This window comes from Nesoenas mayeri, assembly GCF_963082525.1.
Source record: "Nesoenas mayeri genome assembly, chromosome: 5".
Classification (NCBI taxonomy): domain Eukaryota; kingdom Metazoa; phylum Chordata; class Aves; order Columbiformes; family Columbidae; genus Nesoenas; species Nesoenas mayeri.
The window spans coordinates 37,591,733-37,619,339 of NC_137548.1; the positions used below are offsets into that span (position 1 = coordinate 37,591,733).

Sequence of the window (27,607 nt, forward strand, 5' to 3'; positions counted from 1 at the left end):
GAAAACTAATAGGAATAAAATCCTCTTTCAAGATTTTATATTAGTCATCTGGTTTGATGGATCAAAACAGGGCAACATTGAACTGACTTATTTCTCTGTAGTCTGGAGTTGGAAGTCTTGTGAAAACAAAGGAATAAGCTGGTACTTGAGCTGTAACCAGTGACAGAGGATTGGGGATTGAAATATAATATCCAGTGATAGAGCTGGATTACTGAGTATAATTAGGGGGTCTGAGGGTCTGGTTAGTAACTTCTCACTGGAATTCAAGTAGAAAGAAGAAATTGGCTAGTGAAGTTGAATGGGTTTGGAACTGGAACTGGGAAGAGAGAAAAGGTCTAGGAAGCTGAACAAGGCAAGAATGAGGAAAGAGGAGCAAGAACAGTGATGAGGGATGGGAATGAACCAGCAGCCTGGCATGTGAATAAACCTGGGAAGAAGATGCCAGATGCCTGAGCTGACAACAATATTTGTATATGTAAGATTAATATAATTGCTAAAGGAAAAAGTCTTTCAGAATCAGTTATAGCTCTATGTGTAAGAGCTGGCAAACTTAAGCTGGGAGGAGCAGAGATGACTCTTCTTGGCTTTAATGTTTTTTCAAAGGTTTTGGTGTTTTCCAATTACATGCTGGAAGAGATCTGATTAAAAGTGCAGGACCTCTCTGAATCTTAAGAGCATTGGATTTAAAAAGGAGCAAAGACAAAGAGTGAGCAAGTATGAGTGAGAAACTGGGAGTGTCTGGTGACACAGACACTTGTCTGGAAAAATGTTGGGACCAGACAGTTATGGCAAGAGTCAGACAAAATCAGGATGGATAAGAATAAGCAAGCTGATTCAGGCAAAATTAGGCTGGAATCTTTATTGGTGGTCACATCTTTAATTTCCAGAGGTCCATGAAATCTTATAGCTAGGCTAGGTACATAGCCATTTCTTCTACACCTACAAAACTAGTTTTAATGTGACTTCCAGCCCAATTCCTTAAAACAGATGTTTCCTCTTGGGTCACAGTTGACCTAAACTGGCTTAGTATCTGTCTGGAATACTATCAAACAACATAAAATCAGGGGTTTTTTTAACTGTTGCCTTCCTATTTGTAAGGCTGAATTTCACTAGATTTCTTAAACTGTTTCCCCCTCCAAAGATTTTTGCTTCCTGGTATGGAGAAAAAAACCTTGTAAGAAGTGGCATGTGAATCAGAATGTCAAGCTTTTTTTTGTCAGGTAAAACTAGGACTTCTCAATGTTTATGTAGGCAGCTAGTGTCTAGGATAATTTTTCAGCTTGTAGAGGTTGTTGAGCTCACGGGAGGGGGGAGGGGAAGGGTCTTTTGCTCCAGAACAGGCTGCTTCTCAACCAGAAGCCCACTGAGAGCTGTTTGAGAAGGATGCTGCTGCCACTAGTCTTGCTAATATTTAGGTAGTACTGAGCTGCTTTTTAGGGGGTGGATGCCAACCACCACAGTCTAGGCCTTCATTGTTGCCATCTATCTACCTATTTCTAAACAAACCTCAACTGGAGTCTGCAACACTTCATAGCTATAGTGACTAGAGGACTCTTGAGGCTTACATTTGAGCAGGGTGAGGGAGTATGATTTGCTAGTGTCATTTTAGATGAAAAGTATATGCTGTAATTCCTACATGGGTGGCTGCAGGTAGATGAGAAGTGTTGCTGTTCAGTGATAAAGCAAGCCCTGCTTCTTATCCTTCCTATTGGTGCCATTGCTTCCTGGGCTCATCATCTTCTAAACCATAGTCCAGGCTGCTGGAAAGATGGGCAATATCGTCCAGTGAGAAGAGGAACCTTGATCATTAGGGTCAGAAAAGTAAATTCCTTTAGATGAGATCAGGCTCAGCAGCCTCTTAGGCTGTAGAAGGTATGAAGAGAAAAAATTGCTTAACCCTGTGCAGAAGCTCACTGTACTCTTCCAGATGTGGTGATGGTATGAGTACTACTACTCTTCATAGTCTGAAATAGTCACAAAAGCTATGTGGAAGCTGGTATCACAGCCTGCTTTAAGTCTGTCAACTAAAAATGTCAGTTTGGTCTTTGTCCACTGAGATGTCTGACCAGTGAGCCTGAGTATGTGTTTGTACTGAGGCCAGGTCTTAGACCAGACAGAACGAGATCCAGAAAATCTGAGGAATCCAGATAAAGCCACAGCTGTTTTGCTACACTTTCTTAATAACATTCCCTGAAAAGGAAGATGAGAGGCTGCAATAATCTTGCCAATTATCTGTGTCAAAGATTTATTGTGCAAAGGTCTCATATTTGCTTATATTAAGACTGATACACTGCTCCCTTCAGGGAAGCAGACAGCAAAAACAGACCAATATGTATGTTAGATTTTTTTTTTAACTTCCACTAGAGAGACACATAGAAATTGCAGCACAAAGTTAACTGAGCACTTCCAAAACTCCAGTGAGTGCGATTGGAGGAAAGTTAACCTGGGGAGTGCTGTGTGATTTTGGACTAGAGGTGGTTGCTTGTATGGAGAGCTGTCAGTCCTGTACCAAATGACTCATATATGAAGATACTGCACTGGCTTGGGTGGCTTTTGACTACAAGGCTCTTGGTGACAATGAAAGTTAACTTCACTTGTGTGTAAAGGGAAATACTGTAGAGCTAGAAATGCTTTAAAACTTATTTCCACAGAAAATAAGGAAAGCATGTCTGCCTCTAGCAACAAGGAATCAGTGTGAGTATTCTGTACCTTCTCACTGAAAAGTGTGGAAAATAGTTCAATGTAGCTGGAATCACCCTTTCTGCAAATTGAAAGTAAACACACTAAAACAGTTCTGTAGTGCAAAATGCTGTGAAAAAGTTGTCAACCTGAGACTGAACAGTCTGTATGAAGGTCAGTCTTGAACATCCTTCTGCTTGGTTCGGGGGATTAAGTGTATATATAAACATGATGGGGTGGGGATAAGCACTTTGGGAAGGAAATTTATCTTGCTGTGTAAACTCATACCAATAACCTGCAGCAGCTTCAAGATACCTGTAAATGTTGTGGGTGTTTTTTTTTTTTTAAGATAGCCCCATAGGGCCCAAAAGAGGAGCCAGGAAACTACAGGCCACTCAGTCTTACTCCAGTCCCTGGGAAAGTAGTGGAGCAAGTCCTAGAAACTGTCACAGCCCAAATGAAGCAGGTGGTTGCGAAAAGCCAGCATGGATTTACCAAAGGCAGATCATGCCAGACTACGCTGGTCACCTACAATAGAATAACTTTTCCTGTCCACATGGGGAGAGCAGTTGATGGCAGCCTGTTACAAGCGAGGTCCCTCAGGGATCAATGCTGGGCCCCGTGCTGTTCAACACATTGCACTGGAAGAGGTTTCAGCTTGATATAGGAAGGAATTTTTTTACATTGAGAAAAATCACTGGAACAACCTCCCCAGGGATGTGGTGGGGTCCCTGTCACTGGCAGTTTTCAGGATGTGGTTGGACAGGGCACTAGATCACCTCATCTAGGTTCCCTTTCCCACAAAAGGTTGGACAAGATGATCTTTCAAGGTCCCTTCCAACCTGGGCTGTTCTATGATGTAGAATAGACTATTTCTGTTGGAAGGCACCTACAACAATCATCTAGTCCAACCGCCTGGCCAATTCAGGGCTAACATTTAAGACTGCAGACCTTCAAACAGCAACCTCAACAACTTAGTGATGTTCCCCCCTCACTACGAGAAAGACATTGAGGTGCTGAAGCTTGTCCAAATAAGAGAAATGAAGCTGGTCAAGTCTTATGAGGAGTGACTGAAGGAGCTAGGGCTGCTTAGCCTAGAGAAAAGGAGGCTGAGGGAAGACCTTATTGTTGTCTACAGCTACCGGAAAGGAGGTTGTAGCACAGAGGGTGGTCATCTCTTCTCTCAAGTAACCCAAGTAACAGGTGATAGGATGAGAGGAAATGGCCTCAAGTTGTGCCAGGAGAGGTTTAGATTGGATATTAGGAAAAAATTATTCATCGAAAGTGTTGTCAAGCATTGGAACAGGCTGGCCAGGGAAGTGGTGGAGTCACCATCCCTGGTGGTGTTTAAAGGATGGTAGGCATAGTGCTTAGGGATGTGGTTTAGTAGTAGGTGTGGTAGTGTTATTTTAATGGTTCTAAGATTCCTTGCAGATCTTGATAGGAGGGATTCTTCTGGGAATATCATACAAACCAAATCTATCACTTCATTATGGAAAAGGCTTCTGACTTGTGTAAACAGGTTTGCATGAAAAAACAAATTTTTGTGCTAGTGTAATAGTAATATTGCTGGATAGTTCAGCAGTGGTGATAAAATGCATCATCTTTTTCCCAAGCTTTTGGAAGGCATGTCAACTCTACTTGAATAGGCTCAAAAACCTTGCACAGGAACAACTTGCTAGTTTGAAATGATGTTGCCTAGTTAGACTCTGCAATAAGTGGCAGTGCCTGTTTTTTTCTGCTTTGTTTTACCAATTTCAAGTTCAGCAATCAGCAGTTAAGTCATTACTGCAACTTTGACACAAGTAACCGCTGTAAAGGAATCCTGTCTACAGAAATCAGAAAGCCTTTACTCTTTGGTGTACACAGTAATACTTTTCTGAATACTGTCTGTCACTGGCAGCAGATGATGCCATTAAAGCTAACCATGGTACAGTTAACAAGGATCCTTCATTCTTGTCTCACAACTATTTTTATCTTAGAGCTGTCTCTAGCTTTTCCAACTCCTGAAGCAAGCACTACATGCATCCTGTCTGTTACAGAAAGGTTTTTATTGTATTATTTAAATAATCATAGTAAGTGACTTTTTTTGAGGTGGGAGAAGGGAGCAAAGAATTGGTTTCATACCAGCAGAACTGAAGTTGATATCCTGAGCCTTCTGTACACAGCAGCTTCTTCCATTTGTGATCCAGAAAGACTTTTAATACTGGGGGAAGCTTCTCTGCTACTGCCCGTGTTGTCCCAGGAGACTTTGACTGCCTGACAGTCTGAGGAAGCATTGTCTGGCACTTAATTTGTACAAAGGGCTAAACTCTGTGGGTGGTTACCCTGACAAAACTGAGGGAAGCATTTGGTTTAAATGTAAGTAGAAAGATGAGAATTATTGTAAACACGGCAAAATACAATGCAAACAGAACTGCAGAACAAAGTAATGAAACAATGACTCTTTCCCTTAGGGAGTTAGGGGTAAAAGTTTATTTTTTCTGACTTTTGACAGGAGTTTGTGCTGTTTTGTACATCCTTTCCTGATTCTTTCCCTCTTGCTCCAAATTCCTGGCTGGCATATTTCTTTTCTTGGTTAGCAGGAATTTTTTTTTTGTTCTGAATTTAAACTTTGCCTTAGACTTTGTCTGTTTTAGTCACTGTAGAATCCACCAAGGTGGGCTGGCACTTTGAAGCAGTGAGTGTTAAGAAGCTGAGCCTGGGATCCTTGTGACCGCTATTGGAGGGCTGTTCTGAAGAGTCTCTGGCCTGCTAAGCAAGAGTTACAATTTCTAAATGGTGTCTTTAAATGTTATAATTTGACTTGTGTAGAAATTGAGTCTCTGAAACTACCTGTCTGCAGGTCAGATGTATGCTACTTAATGTCAAATACCTGCATGTATTGGTAGGTGGATGTCGCTACTGCAGGGTTTTGTTGAAAGAGCAAAGAGTACCTCATAGATATTAACTGTTCAGTTAATACTTCTGCTAATGAGGTTGTGTATTTGTTGCCTCTTTATCCATAGGCTAAAAGTCCAGGGATAACACAACCTCTATGACATCAGGAAAAACCTGGTTCTTTTAAAGAATATGGATAACATCATTCCAGCAAATGTGGGAAAGCTGCTGCTTTCAGAATACTTGCAACGTGAGCTATTCTGTATTTAATATGGGAACATATTATCTATGAACAAGGTGAAATTCCTGTCTTGTGTTTTTTCTTCAGTTTCGCTGTATTTGACACTTTAGAGGAATAATAGAGTACATAAGGGCAACTGCCTTTACTCTGTAGAGCTTAAGGACCCAGAAGCCAACTTTGAATATCTCTCTGGAGGTGGCAAGGTAAGGCTGTAGGAGACATGTAGAGATAGTTATGTCCCCAAACAGAAGTAGTAGTAGTGGTGCTTCAGGCGCTTTGACACTGAAGTTCTGATGATAGTATATGTAAAGTTAAGTGAAATAGGGAGAAGCCCCTGATGCAGCCATCTTCCCCTGAGTTATCTTTGGTTAATCATATATTTGGATCATGTAGGGGTAAGAACATAGTTAAAAGCGAACTCTTTAATATTCACAGTACCTCCTTTTTTAATATCCCTCCTGTGCAATGGAATTTCGGTCTTGGCATTCAGTTATATACCTCTACTGATGGGCAGCCAGCCCTTGCTGGGTTTTGAACTAATGAGTTCAGCTATTCCTAATATCTACTTCTTGGTTCTGCTGTTGGCAGCAGTAACAACAACCATAATGAAGGCTGGATGCCAGTTTCACTTTGAATGCTTCCTTCAGCATTTTAGAATAATTGATTTAAGAAGGACTGAAACTTGTAGAGCTATGGAGTTTTAATGGGTGACATTTTCCATCTTGGGAGATCTACAAGAACAAAACACTTGTGGTATAAGTAGTGCCTTTGGACAGTTGTATTTCCATTGGAGCTCAGCTCTGAAGATATGTCTGACAAAGTGTTTGTAAACTATATTTAATCATCATGTCTCCTTGTGTGATGACCTCCCAGCAGAGTAGAACAGTTCTGGAGATGGTAGTCCTCTTCATACATCTGCCTTGGCTACAATAGTAGTGTCTAATAGATATGGCAGTGACTGAAGTAAGACACTGTAGACTAGACAATGGGAAGGAGTATCTGGCTTGATGTAAGCTCAGTTGTATCCATTTTGCTGTGTGTGCCTGAGTAATGTGCCTTTTGTACACGCTAAAGGGAATTGATGGCACTCACCTAGGAGGCAGTGTTCAAGGGATTTCAAAGCTCTTTTTGGTAAGACTTGATACCAAGTTTTTGCAGTGGGTGGTCTCTGGCATGTACAGAAGCTTTTGTCTTATTGGAGAGAATATGATGGGAAGAGATGAGAAAATGTGGTTTTTATTTTCTTGCCAGTTTGGAATGTTTAGAAGTCTTATCAACTGACTTGGAGATTCCCCTTAAAGTAGATGCCCTGCTCTTCAGCAGTAATGTTGTGGAAGGATAGGGCAAAGTACTTTGAGTTATTGAGAGAATGACAGCATGACAAGGTGCTTAAGAGAAGGGGGTCTGGATGAGTCAATGTCAGGTCATGAAGCCAAATTTTAAGGGTTTTGAATTTAGAGGGAAGTCCTTTATAGAAAAACTTGGTTGTAATCAGACATACTTGCGGTTAATGTGTATCCCCATATTCCACAGCAGACTTGTGTGAGAAGCTTATTTGATATCAAGACTATTCTGCCTTTTGAAACAAGGAAGAAGTATTATGTTGTTCATTATATCATACTGAAAGGTATTACTGAAACATTGGCGAACTCATGTTAGTATAAATCTTGAGACAAATTTAAGGAAAGGATCTTGCACAGTGGTTCTTGAGCAGCCACAGGCCCCAGAAAGGTTCTAGTGGAATTATTAGGAAGGAACTAAGTGTGGATGGAGGGGAAGATTACTGTGGATTACACATCTGGTTCTAATTCCATCTTCTAACACCTCAAGAGGTCAGAACTAATGGCTGCACAGCTTGCCCGTTCTGTCTGCAGTACTCCAAACTCTTGTAAATGGGGAAGAAGCTTTCCTAGGCTGGCTGCATAGCCAGATCTCCTGGAGGTAGTATGAGGGGGAAATAGACTCAACAACATATGCTTTCATTGATACTTTCTGTATGTGGCTAACTTCCTATGTGAGTGTACAGAAACCTAAAAATCCCGGGATTGACTTTTAGTGGATTATACAGTGGAAGGTAAGAAAGCAGGTACTTCAATCTCCTCCATTACTGAAGAGAATCAGTTCCAAGAGGGTTTGTTCCAGATCATGAAGAATGCATATGATGATTTAAAGTGTTCAATGTGACAGCATTTGTGTTAGGATAGGGGTCATTCTACGTAGAAGTCTTGCTTGAGATACTGTCCTTTATTGAAGTATACACATGACATTACTTCAACCCTTCTGCTTTCTTGAGAGCTGCTTTTGAGGAAAAATATTCCATTCCAATGGAACAGTTAACTTCTCACTGAGTGACAGCACAAAGCTGTAATCCCGCTAAATTTGCCAGGGGAGAACAACAGCCTCACCTATCATTATGAGAAACTAAAGTAGGGGATATGGTTACTCGAAGGAGACTAACTTGGCATATGTTATACAGAAGGATGTTTTGAGTTTGTTCTTGAGTTATGCTGAATAAGCAGAGGACTCCCTAAACCAGAAAGACTGGTTACTAAACAATACAGTGTAATAAAGACAAGATTCCACCTTTTATGTTAATGGAAGTTTTGCTGTTGTTTTCTTTGGGACAAGAAGTTAATTGCCTGACTATGCAAACATCTGGATTTTCTGTCTGGTTCAACATGTATAGTAGCAAAGCTAAAGAGAAGAAATAGTCCAAGTTAAACATGCCTTCTCTAGTCAATGTGTTTGACAAATTAAATTTAATCTCAAGTTTGTTCTAGGCTTGCATGTCATATTGGCTGGAAGAATAATCTGAGTAGGAGAGTGAGCTTTGACAGAAGCTGAAGTAATGTTATTTCAAAGGAATTAAATCAGTCTCTGCCTTAATGTTGCCAAACTTACTAGAAAGGTTTAGAAGTCATGTGTTAGAAATGTGAGACTTGAGCTGAAATTTCTATTTTGTTTTAGTTTTGGTTTCCTTGTCTCTTCAGTTGATGGGTATACTGATCTGTGGTACAACATGAGATGCTTAATCCTGATGTTCATAAAATTCAAGTCAGTTTTTATAAGGGTGATACAGGCATGTGGATGAAAATTCTGTGGGAGAAGGGATTATTTTAAAATCTGAAGTGAACTCTGTGTCCTTGATGTCTCTGGCATTTTCCTTCCCACAAGTCAACTGTAGCTAAGCACTTGCATAAACTTGTACCTCACAGGCAAAAGAAGATGTATAGCTTTAAGTTTACTCCCTGATTGCAATGGCTTTTTCTTTTTCTGTTAAAAACAAAGCCACAAGAGCAAAAAAAACCCAGTAGAGCTTTTCTGGGATGAGATCAGAATCTAAGGGTTTTCTCTTGAACCATTCGGAGTAGGTAGGCTCTTCAAATATGCTGTTGGGCAACCTCTTTGGACCTAGTACCTCATATTCTAAAGGAGGAGCACAGCTGCTGCATCATGTTTGGGTATCAGTTTGTGAAGAAAACCAGAGTATTATTTCCTAGCTAGAATTAATCTAGCAGATGAAGCACTACTTAAGTGCTCTCCTTTATTGTAGTAGCTTATGTGAAACAAAAATTGACAGAGGATGGTGGGGGAAGGGAGAATCACTGTAGAAAAATGAGATTTCTAGCCTGTAAGGGCAGAAAACTGTCTTGAATTCAGCTTGCACAAATACAGCTAGAGTTTGCCTGCTTTTTGGTGTGATCCCACATGTTTGCCCAGCCTTCACTATCCTCAAGCACAGGCTGTGTGCTTTGAACCTGTTCTTGTTTGCACAACTGAGGGACCTGGGCTTGAAACATAAGTGGTGCTTTAACTTTAGCTAGACTCTTCACTTTGCAGGTGGAATGACTCAAGGAATAAAGTATTACAGTATCCTTGTAAGTCACTCCTGTCTGAGGAAAGTGCTGTGCCCTTCTAAAATTTGTTGGGAAAGCTTTAAGTCTTGGGATAAAAGTGTAGGATGCTAGAAAACAACTCACACAAGGACTGGAACTTGTTTAAGATGTAGAACTTTGAGAAACTTCAGTTTAAAAACATTAAACTGAAATTGGTCAGGTGCAAGTGAAATACAAACTTCTGAGCATATCCAAAAAGGAAATATTAAAATAAATTTTCTTCCCCCCATCCCAAAACACATGACAGACTTTCCAGTAAGCTCACTTCAAAAGCCTTTTTTTACTAGATAGGTTCTGAGAGTGGATGGACCAAGGCTGAACATCCTGGTCAGCTGTTGGGAGCTGTGATGGTTGATATCTTTCTGCACATGGAAGACTGCAATCCCTGACAGTCCCAGCTCTGCCAGAGTTTCTAAGATTTTCAAATTTTCTTCGTATTTCTCAAAGCCAAGCATTTTGGGTCTCTCACTTAGGACCTGCTAGGCTTCTGGTTCCATGGCAAGAAACTTGGCTGAAGACTCAAACCCATGGTTGATATTGAAGGTCTTGTGGCCCTGTAGGCAACCTGCCATGGAGCTTAGAGTCTAGCCATGACTAAAACTGGGACTTGGCTCCAGCTCTGCCTCTACTATGTCTGGTTGCACCAGGTTAGAGCCTGAAACCAGGGAGTACATCAGTGAGGTTAAAACTAGGAAATGTGAAATGATGCTTTCCCACAGCAACAAAAATGTCCAGAAGTTTATGGTCTCTTCTAATGTATAAAATGGTATTGTTCTCATGTGGAACTTTCACTAGGAACAAGTTGCTTATCTGTACTTAAAGACAGGCCTTCTCCATGGGCCACACTGCCCTCAGAGATATAACTGCTTACCCATAGCCACAGTCCCTTCAGAAATGTGCTTGCTCCAACATGGCCTTATCCATGGTTGTAGTTCCTTCAGGTATGTACCTGCTTTCTTGTGGGCTTATCTGTGGCCACACACATTGAGGTGCTCCAGCATGACCTTATACACAGCCACAGATGCTTCAAGGGGTACCTTCTCCAATGTAGACTTACCCTTGGGCCACAATCGTTTCAGAAGTATAGCTGTTGCAGTACAGATATAACCACAGCCACAGATGCTTTGAGGTGTACCTGACTTGGTGGGACCACAGACCCTATGCTGTGTCCTGCTCCTGTATGGACTCATCCACAGGTCATAGTCCATTTGACTCAAGTTTACACTGGCACTGCAGCCTGTCCAGTAAAGCAGCACAGAAACAGCAGTGATGCCCTGGCCATCTGCCAGCTCAGGCCCATCACAGCAAGCAGTGAAAGCATTAACAAGGGCTAGACTCTAATGTACAGTAAGGCAAGCCCTAGGGTGAGCACGGAATCCTGCTGATTAATAGCTAAATGGCAATAACACCTATAAACCTGATATAGCATGTTCCAATTGAACCTGCCATTATCTCAAGCCCTTTGAGCCCCATGTTGCCTTCCCTCATGGGAGTGGAGAGAGAATTGGAAGGGTAAAAGTGAGAAAACTTTTAGGTTGAAATAAAGACAGTTCAATAGATAAAGCAAAAGCTGTGCACACAAGCAAAGCAAAACAAGGGATTCATTCACTGCCTCCAAGAAGGCTGAGCTCCATCACACCTAATGGTTGGGAAGACAAATGCTATCACTCCAAATCACAGACTGTTAGGGATTGGAAGGGACCTCAAAAGATCATCCAGTCCAATCCCTCTGCCAGAGCAGGAACACCTAGATGAGGTTACACAGGAAGGCGTCCAGGCAGGTCTTGGATGTCTCCAGAGTAAGAGACTCCACAACCCCCCTGGGCAGCCTGTTCCATTGTTCTGTCACCCTCACTGAGAAGTAGTTTCTTCTCAAATTTAAGTGGAACTTTTTGTGTTCCAGTTTGTACCCATTACCCCTTGTCCGATCATTGGTTGTCACTGAGAAGAACCTGGGTCCATCCTTGTGATACTCACCCTTTATATATCTGTAAACATTAATGAGGTCACCCCTCAATATCCCCTCCCTTTTTTCTTCACCCAGCTTCATGTACTGAGCATCATGTCATGGTATGGGGTATCCCTTTGGTCAGTTGTCCCAGCTCTGTCCCTTCCCAACTTCTTGTGCATCCCCACCCTACTCACTGGTGGGTGGTGCGAGCAGCAGAAAAGGCCTTGACTCTGTGTAATCTCTGCTCTGCAGTGACTAAAACATCCCTGTCTTATCAACACTATTTCCAGCACAAATCTAAAACATAGCCCTATACTAGCTACTATGAAGAAAATTAACTATTCCAGTTGAAACCCAGACATTGCTTAAACAAATTGGTGGGTGATCTGTGCTGTCTGAACAAACCTAGATAGATTTTTTTTTTTTTTTTTTAACAGTGTATTCAAAGGATCTTCAAACTTGAAGTCTGCCAAAACAGCAGTAAGACATTGCATGTGCTATTTCCTCCATCTCTTTACTCCGGGGGTGTCAAACTCATTTTCACTGGCAGCCACATCAGCCTCGTGGTTGTCTTCAAAGGGCCGAATGTAATTTTAGGACTGTATAAATGTAGCTACTTCTACAATGTAGGTGAAAATGAGTTTGACACTCCTACTCAGTTTTTTTGGGCAGCTGCCTGCAGTTCTAATCAGCAGCAAAGCTGCTAAACAGTGGAGTCACCTCTATTTTGATCTGTAGTGGACTCTTGTAGATTTGTTGCTCAATAGGCTTCCACTTTCTCACATTTATATCACTTGTGTCCCTTACTCTCCCTTTTCCCCTGAAATCTTACTAAAGCACGTTACTCTGGTACTGCAATGCCTTGGTCATTTCTTGTTACCCCCATCACAAAGGGCTGTGCTGTTCTGTTTGTGCTTATAATGTACCCAGATGGTGAATAGAATGAGTGACCACCAAGCTCATTTTCACTTGTGGGGTCAGACCTTTCTCTGCTAAATAACACAAGTGTTCCCAGCTGCTGTGCAGCTGCAGGGAGTCTGCTTTCCTTCACAGGCATTAAAAAGCCTTTAATCAGTGTTTGTTGTTTGTCAGCAGTGGTGTTGAGGTGTGGAGAAAAAGAACAGATATGCTTTGTTGGCAAAGTTAACTTCATTCTGACCTCTTATCTTTCCTTTTTCTTTTCAAGTCTGAATAGCAGAAAGTAGTTTGGGAAGTGGTTTCTGCAAGCACCTGTGTAAATGTATTTGCTCAAGGAGGAGGTTTATGTCTTTATACAGATATAGCATTTGACATAAAAAGATGCTCTGAGAGCTGCATTGAACTGGAAGCTCTTTAGGACAGGGACTCAGGCTGGTGTAGAGCTGTTGCAGACTCCCTTAATGTAAGGAAATGCTATGAAAATGCAAATATTGTTTTCTGCTACTATCATTACTTATGCTTATTTTGATATTGAGTCTACGTTCATTTGCAATCCTCATCAATTTTAACATTTCCCTGGAAAATAGATTATTTCAGCTAGTTTGTGTGTATTTTTTTGTGAAATTTTGTAGTGGGGTGGGGTTTTTTTGGTTGTGTGGTGTTTTGGTTTTTTTTTGTTCTATTTCTTCTTTCTTTCTGCTTTTAATAGTTCTCTCATGGAGGAAAGGGGAGGAGAGAAAAGGATTGATAACCCAGTCCCATTTCTTTTGGATGCTGAAGTAAATGGGAACACAGGTATCAAAAAGAATCTTTGAGAAATCTCAGAGCTAAGACAATTATTTCCCTCTTCTTTTTAGATGAAGCTGGGAAACCTGATGGTTCTGCACATGTTTTTGCAGGGTTACTTTTTCACTGCAGTGTGATCAATTCACATTGTGTGTCTATGCACCAAGTGCAGCTCTGTGAGCATTGATTCTGTTGTTTGCAAAGCCTGTTTGTGCAGCTGTCCTGAGGCTGGTAGGATCACAAGCTTTGATTTGCACACCAAGGATTGTGATAGGACATTTGGTGTTAAAGGTGGAATATTTTATCTTGTTGTGCTTCCCCTGGTTTGAAAGGACCAGAGAATTGTGTTACTGCCTTGGCTGTATCTAGGGAGGTTTAGTGGCACCCTGTGTATGTTCTCCAGCACTCTGCCTTGCTCAGCAGTATCTCCTGTAGCAACCAAGATGTTCTGTTGGAGCAGAGCTGTGCTGCTTATACAAGCAGTGCCTGCTTGGTCAACAGGGGAATAAAGAAAAAGGAAAGAGTAATGTACGAATGGTAGTCCCAGCTCTTAAAATGGTAGATTCAAGTGCTTTCTCCATGGGTAGACATGTATTTTGGCGTTCATCCAGTGTTTTTCTTCTTCAGGTGGCTGAGGCTTCTTACAAAGGAAGGTAGTTCTGCTCTTGGACAGAGAAAATGCTAGAAACAAAACTCTGTGCTGGGCGGGAAGGGATGGGCAGTTGAAACAGCTAGTATGTTAAGTGTCTCTGGATGGTCTGTGGTGATCATCACTTCTGTAGCATGAACGCTTGCTGTCTAGAAATGAGTCAAAGAACCACCATTCTTACTGTCTGAAAGCTGGCAGGTCTGCAGAGCAAAGACAAGGGCTCTGAGTTACAGGGGAGCAAGTGTCCTGCTGTAAGGGGGAGTTTTTGAACCCCATCGGTAATATCTTCAGGAGAACCAGCCTTTCTGGCAGTGCTGCCTGATCACATGAGAAGATCCTTGATCAGACAGGTGTGATCGTGGATCCTTCTGGAAAATAATGCAGACTTGTTCAGCTAAATTATAATTGTAAAAAAACAAGCACCATCTTGTGCAACTACATAAACCAGAAACTTTTTTGGCAAGGCAGGTGTGGCATCTTCACTGTCTGGAAAGCACCTAACATGCTGTGTGGGCTCCCTACTGTAGTCCAAAGTACAAATGCTAAAAAGACTTTGATTTTTTTTTTTTTTTTTTTTTAATAATGTGGTTCTTGGCTTAATTTGGGTAGGCAAGAACTTCACAGACTGCGTTAGAGCACTCTGCGTGTTTCCTCAGGCCCTCATAATTAATCAATGCTGAGTTCTCCCTCCACATCCCTCTGTGAGGAGGCACTGAAGGAAAACTGTTCCATAGCCTTAGGTTTAGCTCATTTGTCCAGCCCTGAGAAAGACTTTCTATTCTTCAGAGATGCCCTTTCTGGAAGGAGAGGTATTCCTGGCCTGAAAAGCCCCTCTATACTTGGCACTTTGATATAGGCTACAGAAGGCTTAGGTGTGTTTTCATGATACAAACGGAGTGTTCAATAGGTTCATAGTATGGTTTGATGCTGGGAACCAGTATTCTAGCTTTTTTGGTGCATCTCTGGATAACTCTGATCTGTAGAATTTGGCTTCTGACACAAGGAATTTGCAAAAAGTCTCATGCCAGTAGCTCAATTCTTCAAAGCTGTGATAAATGGCAGATGCATGTGTTCCTTCTAAACCAGAATGGCTGCTGTGTTTAACTGAATATTTAATCACTCTATCTGCACCATACTGTGCTATCAGATAGCTCTGCTTTTAAAGGCTGTTTATACAGACAACTGAAAAGCCTGCCGAGTCTTTCAGGGTCTCTGACATCATATGCTGGGAGGAAACGTCAGCATCTTCAGTCTGCTGCTTTTTGCTCTGTTTACAGTTATTGGTGATCTTTGCACCTCGGGGGCTTCAGAAAGACATTACTGTAGCCAGAGTAATTCCAAGCTAACTTGCGATAGTCCAGCCCCTGACAAGAACTGGGCAAAAATTTGGTCCACCTTTACAGTGTTTTTATAGTCTAGTCCAGGTCTATATAAACTATTTAAAATTGCCTTCAGGTTTAGATTTTCCAATTTCCCATTTGGAACAGGTGTTGCCAGGTTATAGAAAGTGTTGCAGAAAAGGAACAAAAACATTTTAAACTCTGTGCTGTTACAAATGTTGGCAAGTCTCTGCCAGATGAGATTTTTAAAAATGTTTGCCCCACCCAAATTAAAACAAGTGCAGACCTTGCTTACTTTTCCCAGCTGTCATGTTTAAATAGGGTTTTTAGTAATGCATGAGTCTTCAAAAGATCCGGCAGTACAAAGCTAATATGTTCTTATATGAAAATATGCAACTTCTCAATTGTTTTTCATCTCATTTAATTGGGGAGAGAAAGGGGTGAAGAGTTTTTGGTTTTTTTTTAATGTCAAAAAAGCAAATTTCAGAGATGCATGTTCTTGGAGTGGTTAAAAACCAACCTGAACTAGGCTTCAGGCAATGTTTTTTCAACAGCCTTAATCTCAGTGTACAGCAGACAGCTTTGTAGGCAACGGTAACACCACGGTGATTATGGCAATGACTCAGACTTCCCTGTAAGGCATCCAGCTATCAACACGTGTGGAGTGCACAGTGCTGTGTATGCAGGCCAGCTGTCAGTCAGTGCCCACTTGCCAGCCAGCTCCCAGCTGCTGCGCCAGGTGAGATGTTGGTGTTTCAGAGACAAACTCTGCTCCTCTGGGCTTGTGAGAGGCTTAAGAGATGGGAGCTTGGGAAGGGGAAGTGCAAGGCAGGTTTATCTTCCCTTTTCTTTGTGCTCATGGGACTTGTTTCAAGAGCCCCCTGAATTCTTCCTGTGGGCAGGTGATTGGATTTGGGTAATAGTTAAGGATCAGACTGGTTAACCACTAAGCAGGGTAGCATGAGAAGTGAAAAGGGCTGCTACTGTTGCGTCCTGGTGAAACTCTTCCGATGGTAATGGAAAGAGAACTGGCAGTCAGGGTCCTCAGGAAGACAGTATGAACTTGGGAAAGAGACCTGGGTATCCCTATAGGCAGCTCAGAGTACAGCTGAAGTAAACTACTGCCAGGTGTTGGGATTTACAGAAAACAGGTGGACAGAAAATGGGGACTTGTTCATGTGCATTGGGGGTTTCCTCAACACCAAAAGATGAGGCAGAAGCCAAGCTGTCTTCAGAGAAGGCAAACAACAGCAATTGTGGTATGGAGGAGATCTTCTGGGAGAGGAATTGGGAGACCAGGGTTATTGTCATTGAGAGACTGTCAAGAAAGGGGTGATATGTTCATACAGAACAGGCTGCATCTGAACTGAATGCTTGGGGAGAAGAGGTATTCAGAAACATGAGAAATTCAGACTTATGAAAGGAAATGGCATTTTACGTAGTGTACAATTAGATGGTGGGATGCATGGAATGCAATTGCTGGCTGGGCAGGAAGTCATCAGGAAGGAACAAAATGTGTGTCTGGGAGCGGGCAGGTATGCTGCTGCAGGTGGTATCCACAGATGACATAAGTAATGATTTAAAAAACAAGTAGCTGGTGATACGAAGCTGGCCACATCCAGGGTTCAGCTACCAAGACCAATCTTGATAGGTTATTTAGGTTCCTCCAGCCTCAGTGATAAGTTTCTTGCACCTCTGACTAAAATTGTCTGGTACCGGAGATGTTTGTGGCAGGGCGCTGGGCAAGCTGGGCTGTTGTGACTCAGCGTTGCCCTTCCCATGTGGGTTGTGTTTGGCTTTGCACATCTTCTGTTTTCAGAAGTGAGACAGGGTGAGTAATGCTTCCATTCCATTAAAGAAAATGGAATACCAAAGACCCTTACTTTTTTTAAAGATGTACGTGTTTCATTTTAAGTTTCCTTTAGGCAAAGTCAGCTTTGGTAGGTGGCTTAAACTGCATTATAGACTATATCGCTATTGTCGTATAAACAAAATACACCATGCTCTGTTTTTTGAAACCAAACACACCTACTTTTTTCCTCTTTTTTTTTCCACTTCCTTCAGTTTTTAATAAGTGACCGTGACAGAGACCCTCAGTGTAACCTGCATTGCTCCAGGTCCCAGTCCAAACCCCTCTGTGCTTCTGATGGCAGAACATACGAGTCAATGTGCGACTACCAGAGAGCCAAATGCCGGGATTCAAGTCTGAGCGTGACACACCGTGGCCGGTGCAAAGGTAGGTGGACTTCAAGTGCCTTTGAGGGGAGGAATATGAGTCTTACCTCATAAGAAACTGGACTGTTAGACCCTTGAGTGTAGTACCATGCTCTATGGGTAATCTGATTGAAACTGTGCATTCGTGTTAGCATGGGTATCTGAGTCTGGGTTTAGATGTCAAGAGTAAGAAATGACTGAGTTATCAATGAAAGAAGGCAAAGGAGCCAAAGATATCACTGAAAAAGGGCCAAAATTGTCTGCAGAGCAGAAGGAGCTGACCCCATGGAAATGCAAAATCAAATCCTGAAAGAAGAGTTCTTCCTTGCTCCCTGTGCCAATGAGGAAGTGAAGTACCTTTGACTGATAGGAATATGGAGTGGGGAAGAATGTGTGGTGCACATAAGATGTCTTCTCCCCTTTTCACACAAACACAGCCTTTCTGTACTGAGCTAATTAAGAAGACAGAATATATGCAAGGCTTTACATGGGCTCTTTTTTGCCTGTTTGCTGTTACACATCTGATATTATTTCTCTCTTGATTGAGCTCTTCTTCCTCACCATCTAAAGATGAAATTGCAACCTTAAGGAATATTAGTGTCCTGTCACACAAATGATTTGCTTCTGAAGTGAAAAATCAAGTTAGTGCATTTTTTGAGAGCACAATTGACTCAGAGGGCAGGTGGCACAGATGTTTCTAGCAATTGGTTAAAGTGACAGGAGAAACTCATTAAAATCCCTGTGGAAGGATAAATAGGCATATGTTTAAGCTGGACTTTTGTTTGTGAAGGCTTTTTTACTATTATTAAAATGTATCTTTGTCAGAACTACTTGTTCTGAAATGGAAACCCCTTTTTCCATGTATTGACAAGCTTTATAGTTCAGGTGAATTATGAGCACGACCTCAAGTATTGCTCTCATTTAAACTATTTCTCATTGGAAAAAAGCTTACTTGTATGATTTTTTTTTTTTTCACTGCTGCTGAATTGCTTTATTGCAGCTTCTCTCCCATTGCATAGAAAAAGGCTTTTGAATCATGCTGCTTTCTCAGTACTGGAAACCCAGAAGCCCAAGAAGTGGTTGGACTGTTCTTGTAAGTGATGTAGTTTTGAGTATCACAATAAGAAGCGGTAGGGTGGGAGTCCTGCTTTTGCTTTCAGTACGTGAGCAGAGTGGCTGAAATAAGCAACTCCATGGCTGATATTGCCATATAAACTGGCACTGTTCATGTGATCTGAAATGTGGTACATCCATATGTAAAAGCGTGTGTTTCTGAAAGTGAAAAAAATGCTGATTGCCAAACTATACAGCCTACTGTATATTGTGTTTGCGAAGTAGTAACTAAAATTCTTTAGTTACTTTAGTAAGTCTTTGTTTTAAGCACAGGTACTTTCTGTTTCTCAAACACAACTGAAATGTTTAGCTGATACGACTAGCATTCTTCTTTCCTTTTCCTCTTACCCTGTGGTACTATACACTACCTAAAAACCTGGGAGTGTTTGACAACTGCAAGTTTTGCTTTTAACCCACTAACACGTCCATGAATCCCTTTTCAGTGAAATTCCTTTGTCACTAAATTATCTGAACTCCCTCACTTGCACATCAGAAAGGGTTAAAAGTCAGGAGTAGCTTAAAATGGTCAAACTATGGCATCCATGACAAATGGAGCCTCAATGAGATTCCAGAGAATAGTTCCAGATGGCGTAGCTGTGCGTAAAATACACAGCCAAGCATTCCTACCTAGATCTTTTGTGAGCAGGCATCTTATGATCTGATGTTAAATAAGAATTCTGCCTCAATTTTGCAGAGATGAAGGACAAACACTTATTAAATGAGTCTCGGTGAGCTGTTGAGATTATGCAGTGATTCTTAGGGTATATTACATATCTGTGGCCTAAACCGTATTTAAGTTCTATGTTAACTGGCTGTTCTCTAGGAACTTGTTTGTCCTATTTAATTAAAAAGAAAAGAGGATGAGTATTTTAAAAACTTCCCTTGAGATTTGTAATGGTTAGTTTTGAAAGTCTACTGGTATAGACTCTGTGTTCTTAGATCACAAGTCACTATGTAGAATGAACCTAGCTCTAAGTTACTGGTGGGGATGGTAACAGTCTTCAGCTCATGTATTTGGACACCTGGATGAACAAGCTTTTGGCTAATGTGCTGGAAGAGAAGGTTTCCTTCTGGTTAGGGATGGGTTGTTTGAAGATAATCTTTCTCCTCTACCTACTGTTGTCATTGGGCAGATGATGATATTTTGGAATTACTCCTTTTTTAATTTTTTTTTTAAATCCACTTGCTAGATCCATGTTTTGTCTTTGAACTTTCTTGTTCCTAGTCAGGCAAGAATAAAGTGGGTCCCTCTTTGGCAGTGGTTAGTCAATAAAATCTTTCAGTCACTTTCCAAATGTAATCATGCTCTTAGGTATGCTCCAAATAAGTTAGGGAACTCTGGAGTAGAAATGATATGCAGATATCAAAGGTGCAAGTCACATCACCATAAAAGAAGTTGGAGATTCCACGTACAGGACTTGTCAGAATTGAAGTGGAAAACAACGGGGAGAGTGAAGAATGATTGACACCCTGTAAAATAGATAGGCATGGTTTTGTAGTTTGCTCAGGTTCCATTTTTGCCTGTCTTATGCAAAGACACGGATCATTTGCTGGAGTAAATGTGTCTGAATCTGCTGAGTTGGTGTAGCTGGACTGCTTCATGTCTGGTGGGGACCTGGCCGGTATGTGAGATAGTTACCTAATGCAGTTTGAAATAGTTCAAAAGCTGCTTGAATCAGTTTTTGCACTTTGAGCTCTTGATTAAAAAAAAAAAAAAAGTAGAATTAAAATTAAATAGCTAGATTTTTGTGGTTGCATTGTATAGATTTGCTGCTAGGGTTACGTGGATGCCTGGAGATGTTTTACTCTGTATTATTAGGATAGCTTGGGTCTTTATACCATGATGTTGTGCAGTGTCAAGACTGTCTCTGTTTGTTGAAGGAGAGGGTGCTGGAATTCCTGGGGCCTGCACTGTGTATATTATTAGGGACACGGTGGTCTCATTTGAATAAACTGTTCATGGATAAGATCAGCCATGGTAACTAGCCAACTTCATTGCAAAATCCAAAATTATGTGCACCTGCATTCTGCAGATTAGGCCACAGATGTCAAAAACATCACTTGTAGCTCACACTCTTCTAGTTGCCAGCTACCAACTTGAGAATGAATTTTCTTTAAAATGCAGCTTTCTGAGCTGCAGTAAATCTGTCCTAAGTCTGAAGAGATTTAAAGTCAAATTATTAACTAGGTCTACTTTAAAAAAGGTCATCCTGTTTTGGTTTTTCACCTTATGTAAGTGGGGGGGAGAGAGTTCTATTTAGTCTGTCTGGACTGTGAAACTGGAATGCATTAATGGCATTTTGTTTTATAAGCTTAGTGTTTGATACTCTAGAGAGCATTTTTAAGAAGAGGGAAGAAAAAGTGCTGAAACACTCAGGTAAACAATCATCAAAGTGCAGAATAGGGTATATGAATCTACATCATAACATCAGACTTCAGTAAAATTTGTAATGCATCTTATTTGAGGTGATCTATTTGGCAGCTACTTTTTAACGTTTGGCACTCTTATAATATTTTAAATTTTCTAATTCACAAAGCAAAAATAGCAAGGTGAAGTCATCCCATTGAAATCACATGTTGATGCAAACATTATAAAAATACCAGCCTGTGGAGTGAGGAAGAGAAGGATTGACAGTCCTTTTAAAAACAAACTGGTAAATGTTGATATTAAAGGCACTGTTTTTACTGGAACTGAACTGTGAAACAACAGACAAAAAAGATAGTGGTATGCACGCACCTCTCCAGCCAACGTGGTACATAGGTGCTTGTTCCAAGTCAAGGCTGTAAAAGGACTGATGTGACCTTTGGAAATCAATGAGGGAGGATGGGAAAAGTAATCAGGGCTGAGTGTTCATGAACAGGAGAAAAAAAATTTCTGTCTTTGAACTTCAGCAGCAATTGATGAAGAGATGTCACTTGGGCCAGGGGTTGAATTGCAGAAGAGGGTGCTGCGACAACGACAGGCTCTTAAATGCTTTGGTGTAGTGCTACTGTGCTACACAATGAGGTCTACCGGGTGGGAGTAGAGAGTTCAGTGTATAAAGACCAGTGAAAATGGGCAGAAGGGACATGGTCACCTTTAGCAGTAACATGTTTACATTCCCCTTATAGTAAGGGCTTGATTTAGCTGCTCATTAGAAAAATTGGACAGAGATCTGAGTTGGTCTTCCTTCTGTCTGGGCTCCTGATGTATTTGTACTACATGGGATACCACAAAATGTTTATTCCTACCAGCTACGTGGTGAAGCATCCAGATTCAGTCATGCAGTTGTGAGTGTGCCAGCACTAAAGTAGATGCTATGTGGAAATGCTTTATGCTTCTGTTTTATGTTCAGGAGAGGAACCAGATATTCCTGTCTGCAGTCCTGTATCCTCAGATGGGGAGACTAGAACACACACACTTTCATTTGTGAATCTCTGCTTTGATACTCACGTGAGAAATTAGCAACTTTTTTTTTTTTTTTACTTATACTTTTTTTTTTTTTGGCTACTTAAGTTGTCTCCTGTGAAGCAGAACTTGAAGGTGTTTTTAATCAGGCAGTTAGCTATAAAACAGAAGGTGCAGCCACACCATCTGGTTTTGTAATAATGTTCTATGTCATGCCAAGCAAGATTAGACTCTTAAGCTTGAACAAGAGATCTGCAGGTGATATGTGTTCCAGTTAACAGCATGGCCAGTGCTTCCTTTTGAGCTGAAAGAAGGAGCATGTGTTGGAAGGGTCAATACTGCTGGCAGGACCATCCTCCAGTGGAGACATGCAGACAAGGTGTGATCATCTGGTCAATTTCGCAAGGAAGGGGGGAAAAAAAGGAAATTTCACCTTAGAGGTTATATCATGGCTAATTAGGAAAAAAATACTGCTTCTCTAAATGCAGTGTAAATTTTATTCTGGAAAGGCTTTTCATTCTGTGAGTAACAATCTTGCTCTTTATACAATCTTATAATAGGTCCACCTGAGACTGAAGCTCCATGTGCTATGTGTATTGTGCGAACACCCCTCAAACAAATTACAGTCTAAAGATGAGTGATACAGCATCAGAAGGAACACAAGGTCATAGGGAGGTGAGGTGACTGATTTGTAGTTACTCAGTGGGTCAGTGGCAGAGCTGATATAGGCACTCTTGCTTCGTAACCCACTGTCTGAGCTACAGGTATCTGTGCTGAATACTATTGCTATGAATAATGACTTTTTCCAAAGAGAAAGTTTTGATTTCCATAATTTCAGAAGGCTTGTGAAATCCTCCTTGGGGAGTAATGTGGTATGTTTAAAATTAAACTGTGTTGGCAAACCAGAAACTTAGTCTCTTGAGTCATCAGTTGTGTAAATAACATACTCAGCTTGAAAGCTTTGGTCTGTCTTTATCAAAACTATTTACAGCATTGTCATTGGGTTCTGCATTGAGATATGCTTAGATGGAAATCAATTCTATTTCCATGCAAGGTGAATTCAGTTGAACTGAGAAGCCTGACTGGCTTTCTAATTCAGTGGTGGTAGTAGTGATCCTGTTGTTGAAGTTCCTGTGATCTGTGAAGCAGAATATGGGATCTTTAGGGATCCAATGGAATTTTTTTGTTAACCAATGTGATTTCTGTGCCTGGTAGAATGGCGATTCAACCTTGATCAATATTGTGTTGCTGAAAGATTCTGATGATCAGGTTTTGCAGTTTCTGCACTGAAAGTCTTTCAGTGGATCCATGGGAAAAGGAAGACGGTGCTAGTCCCTGTGTCAGAGCCCCATGGAAACAATGTTTGCTGGTTTTCTTCTCTTTCTAGACTGAACTGCAGTACTGTTAGACATTGTGTTTTTAAATGTAAACACTGAATCAATCTGTATCTCTGCAAGGCAGAACTCTCCTCTTTGACCCATCAGTCATCATTGTTAGGCTTACCTTGGGTCTATTCTCTAACAGTGAGCTAGACCTGGAAGAGGCTAAGGTCATGCTACATGCTGCCATCATCTGAAATAAATGCAGAGCTGAGATCTTAACCCCTTCAAGCTGTGCTTGCAGAGCAATATTTTCTCTTGGCAGCAGAGTGAGTAACTGATATGAGAAAGTATAACGCACACCTGGCTATAAGCACTGGGTCTGGAGGCGGAAGCTGGGTTTCAGGAAAGCACAGGCTGTGGCATATCTGCCTTATCTGAACCACACAAAGGTGGAAGTTCAGATGGAACGCTTGTTATTTAAATGTCTTACTGGGAGAGCAGCTCAGAGAAGAAGTTTTGCTGCATTGCTCTGGGCATGAATTACTTGACTTATGCTCAGCCATCAAGTTTCAGGCTGTTAATATTAACATAAACACAACTCCCTCCAGGAAGGCCTTTCACCATGTGGACATTGTGCTCCAGCACTTGTTGGAAGCTTCTTCCAACTCCTTAGATGACCATAAAAACTCCTGCCTAGGAAATTAGGCAGCTCTTCATTAACTGGCTCGTAGTTTGATTGTCTAGGTTAATAGTTGTCTTTGAGATCCTGAACGCTAACTCCATAGCTGCCTCGTTAATGTGCAGGTAATGGTCCTTGATGCCTTGTATTTGTTTGAGTTTTTCCTCCCTGTAGCTGTGTGGTGCATCTGGTAGCTTTCGAAGAGGCCAAAATGGTGTTTGCAATTTAAGTGGATTTTGCTTTTCTCTTTGTAGATGCTGGCCAAAGCAAGTGTCGATTAGAGAGAGCTCAAGCTCTGGAACAGGCAAAGAAGCCCCAGGAAGCAGTCTTCATCCCAGAATGCAATGAGGATGGATCTTTCACGCAGGTAAAATTGCTGTTGGCTTCCTTCAGCCAGGCTCCCAGTGGCTGCAGGAGATTCACTGTTGAGGCATGAGCCAAGTGATGATAGCAGCATGGGTGTACACTGACTCTGTTACTCAGGTGAAAGTGCTGAAGGCTGGGGACTTGTTTAACCAACTGGAAGCTTTGATTCAGTCACCATACTTTGAAAGACACATACACACATAATGGCATCAACTCTGGCATGGCACAGAAACAAAAACAACTTGCAGAGGAGATTTTTTTTTTTCCTTCCCCTCAAGATTAACTGCAAAGAGAACTGTGGCTCAGACAGAACAGGGTGGAACTAGCTTCTTCTGCTGTTACTTGTGGTTCATATACCACAGCAAAAAAGTGTGATCTGATGAACCTCTTCTCTCTGCAGGGTACTTGTTACTGACAGACTCCTGTTTCCTGTTCTATGCCCTGTTGTGGTTTGGGGGTCTGTCAGAGAGATGTTGAAGCTGCCTTCTTTGGGGTTTTGATTCTTCACTGTTCACTTGCTGTAACTAAGTGACATGCTGGGATTGCAGGCTGTTTCATAATGCTGTTTCTCTTGAGAAGCAATTGTCTCAGGCAGGGGTAGCAGAGGAGGCTTGTGGTTTGTTGGCCTTTGATATCTGTGAAAAAATGAATAGTCAGTCCTGGTTACTAGAGCATCTTTCTGAAATAGTTGGGCTGGGAGAGATTGTACAGAATTTCAGTGAAGCCAAAGTAGTTATGGCAGAAAGAAAGCCCTTCTGAAGGAGATTTTGAGATGAGTAGTTTGCTAAGGCAGGTCAGAAATGAAGACTGATACTTGGTTCTGTTACCACTAACATATTGAATAGTCTCCCAGTACCAACTGAACTGGGTGTTAAAAATGGGTCATGTACAGTTCCCTAACATGTAGGAGGGGTATGCTGTCTCCTCAGTTTGGCACATATCTCAAAAGCCAAAATCCTGTGACCCCAATGACCTCTGCTTTGTGAACTTAGGTAAGTCACACAATTTTTTTTTCCCCTTAGGTTCCCTACATCTAGCAGTGCTCTAGAGATCTTGTGCCTCAGAGGAATTTTAGGATTCATTAGCTATTTTTCGCAAAGTCTTTTGAAGGTAAAAAAGAAAATATCTAAAATATAATCAATATTGGCTTCTAAAAGATGAGGAAGACAAAAAGCTTTGGGGTTGGTTCAAACACTTTGTGATGCCTGGGGGAAGAGGGAGGGGAAAGATTAATTTTCGTGATAACCCACCAAAAATTATTTCCCCCCTATTAGCCTTACCCTCCCATTATCTGGTGTGTGGGAGTGGTTTTGGTTTTTAACGTTGAAGTGGGAAAAGTTTTACCCATCCTGCCAACTTTGCATACTACTTTGGAGCAGCATCATATTTGTGTACAGTGTGGACCATCTCGGGAATGTGGGGTTAAGAGAGAAGGTGGCGGAGTTTCTCACAGGCTAACTACACTCTCAGTTGTTGAAGTTTGGTGTTGCATAAGAGCTGCTCAGGTTATGTTGGCACTGGAGGGGAATACTTAAAAAACCCAGCACAGAGAGCCAACTAAGTGTTCCATGTTAAACTTTATAGTTCAAAAAGAAACCAGGAGGAAGGAAGCTGATTTTCCAATGTCTTTGTCAGCTGTCCATCAACCTCTTGGAGAGTAAAGTAGGAGGTGCAAGTGAAACTTTTATCTTAATAAGCTGGACAGAGAGTGCAGTTGATAAAGCTTTGTTTCAGGCAGGTTTATTTGAAAGGTTGGTACCAGTGTCTGGATTGTGGAGCAGTTGCTGGGCTTCTTTTCTGCACATTCTGTGGCAATTGCAGGTTGCCAATGGAGGGGCAGCATGAAACTGCTTACAAAAATTGTTTTCAGCTGGTAGCCAAGTGATATTTCACATTCTTCCTCTGCTCAATTCTGTCCATAAACACTAAAATGCTTTTGTTTTACCTGGCACGATGAAGGAAGCCTCTGATCCCTTTGTAGCTGGGATTAACTGAAATTCATATTGTTCTTTGGATCATAAAAATACCCCATGTTCCACATACCTCAGGAACCATCTTCATCATTTATATTGCAGCATTTAATGTCATTGTCCCTGCATAAGATGTGAATGAAAAACAGCATCCAAGGAAGCTAGCTAGTTTCAACCTGCATTTGAGAAAAAATATTTCCTTTAGCTTCTGGTCCAAATTAATTAAACTTTGATTTTTAAACAGACGTATAAAAATTAGAATTTTGGTGAGCAGTCTAAACAGTTTTTTGCCTTTGACAACTCACGAATAGGTCTCATCTGGTGGAGGTGATTTGGATACTGCATCTCTTGTGCAGAGAATTGGCACCCCCAGGTTCTGTTCTGCAGAGAAGCTGTTCTTGAAGTCTTGAAGCCTTGCTGAAGTCTGCTCTGAACTGTTACTGTAATATTTTATTCTGGTTCTGTAGCCAGAGAGTTGATCCATCTAAACTCCAAAATCTCACTCGGAAAGTTTGGAACAGAAAAGCATTTCTCAATTAAGTTTCTAGGAGAAATACCCACCATACTCTTCAACCTTGAATCCCCATCCCAACATGCATCTAAGCAGATACCTATGCTGCAGGGTATACTCTGTATGTTGTGTTGGCTAGCAATTTTTTTTTTTAAACTTTGTTTCTTCTATGTAACTGTTATTGGAGGAATATTTTGGGTAGAAGAAAACTTATGATCAGAGAGATGACAAAGATTCATGCATATATTTGGAATATCAAATACCTTGTTACAGCACTCAAAATGTGGATGACTTGCTTTCGGGCCCTGAGCTGAGCCTTTTGTTTGTAGATGCATATACAGTAGGTGTTCAGGCCCGCATCATTGTTCTTGCCATCAGACTTCAAAAGATATGGGTTTTTGTCTAATTAATTGTCAGAAATTCTTGAAAGTTTTGCAGGAGTGAAAGCCACAAACAGTGTAGGTTTGGGAGCTGCATTTGGTAGCGGTAACTGCATGCTCACAGGACCTGCTTGATCCTAACCAGATTGAACTGCTGCTTTTGTGGTTTATCATCATCCTCTTGATTAGACTCTATTATAAATTGCAATCACTGTGGGTACACACTGAAAGCAGCACTGAGGTGAGGCTGTTCCTCTGAAAGCAGCTCAAGTCTGCCCTTTGCAGCTCCTGTAATTGCATACGGTATAAAACTGTGTGGCTTTG

The 27,607-nt window shown here is 41.3% G+C and overlaps 1 protein-coding gene across 1 annotated transcript in view; it reads left to right on the forward strand.

Moving 5' to 3' along the window:
- Positions 1-27,607, forward strand: part of SMOC1 (SPARC related modular calcium binding 1) — a gene marked incomplete at both ends in the record, with an annotated part of 119,192 nt that overhangs the window by 23,600 nt on the left and 67,985 nt on the right. The window contains 2 exons of the mRNA XM_080345252.1: positions 17,405-17,576; positions 24,311-24,423. Coding sequence (XP_080201378.1) covers positions 17,405-17,576; positions 24,311-24,423 — 285 coding nt within the window. The remainder of the gene's footprint in view (positions 1-17,404; positions 17,577-24,310; positions 24,424-27,607) is intronic.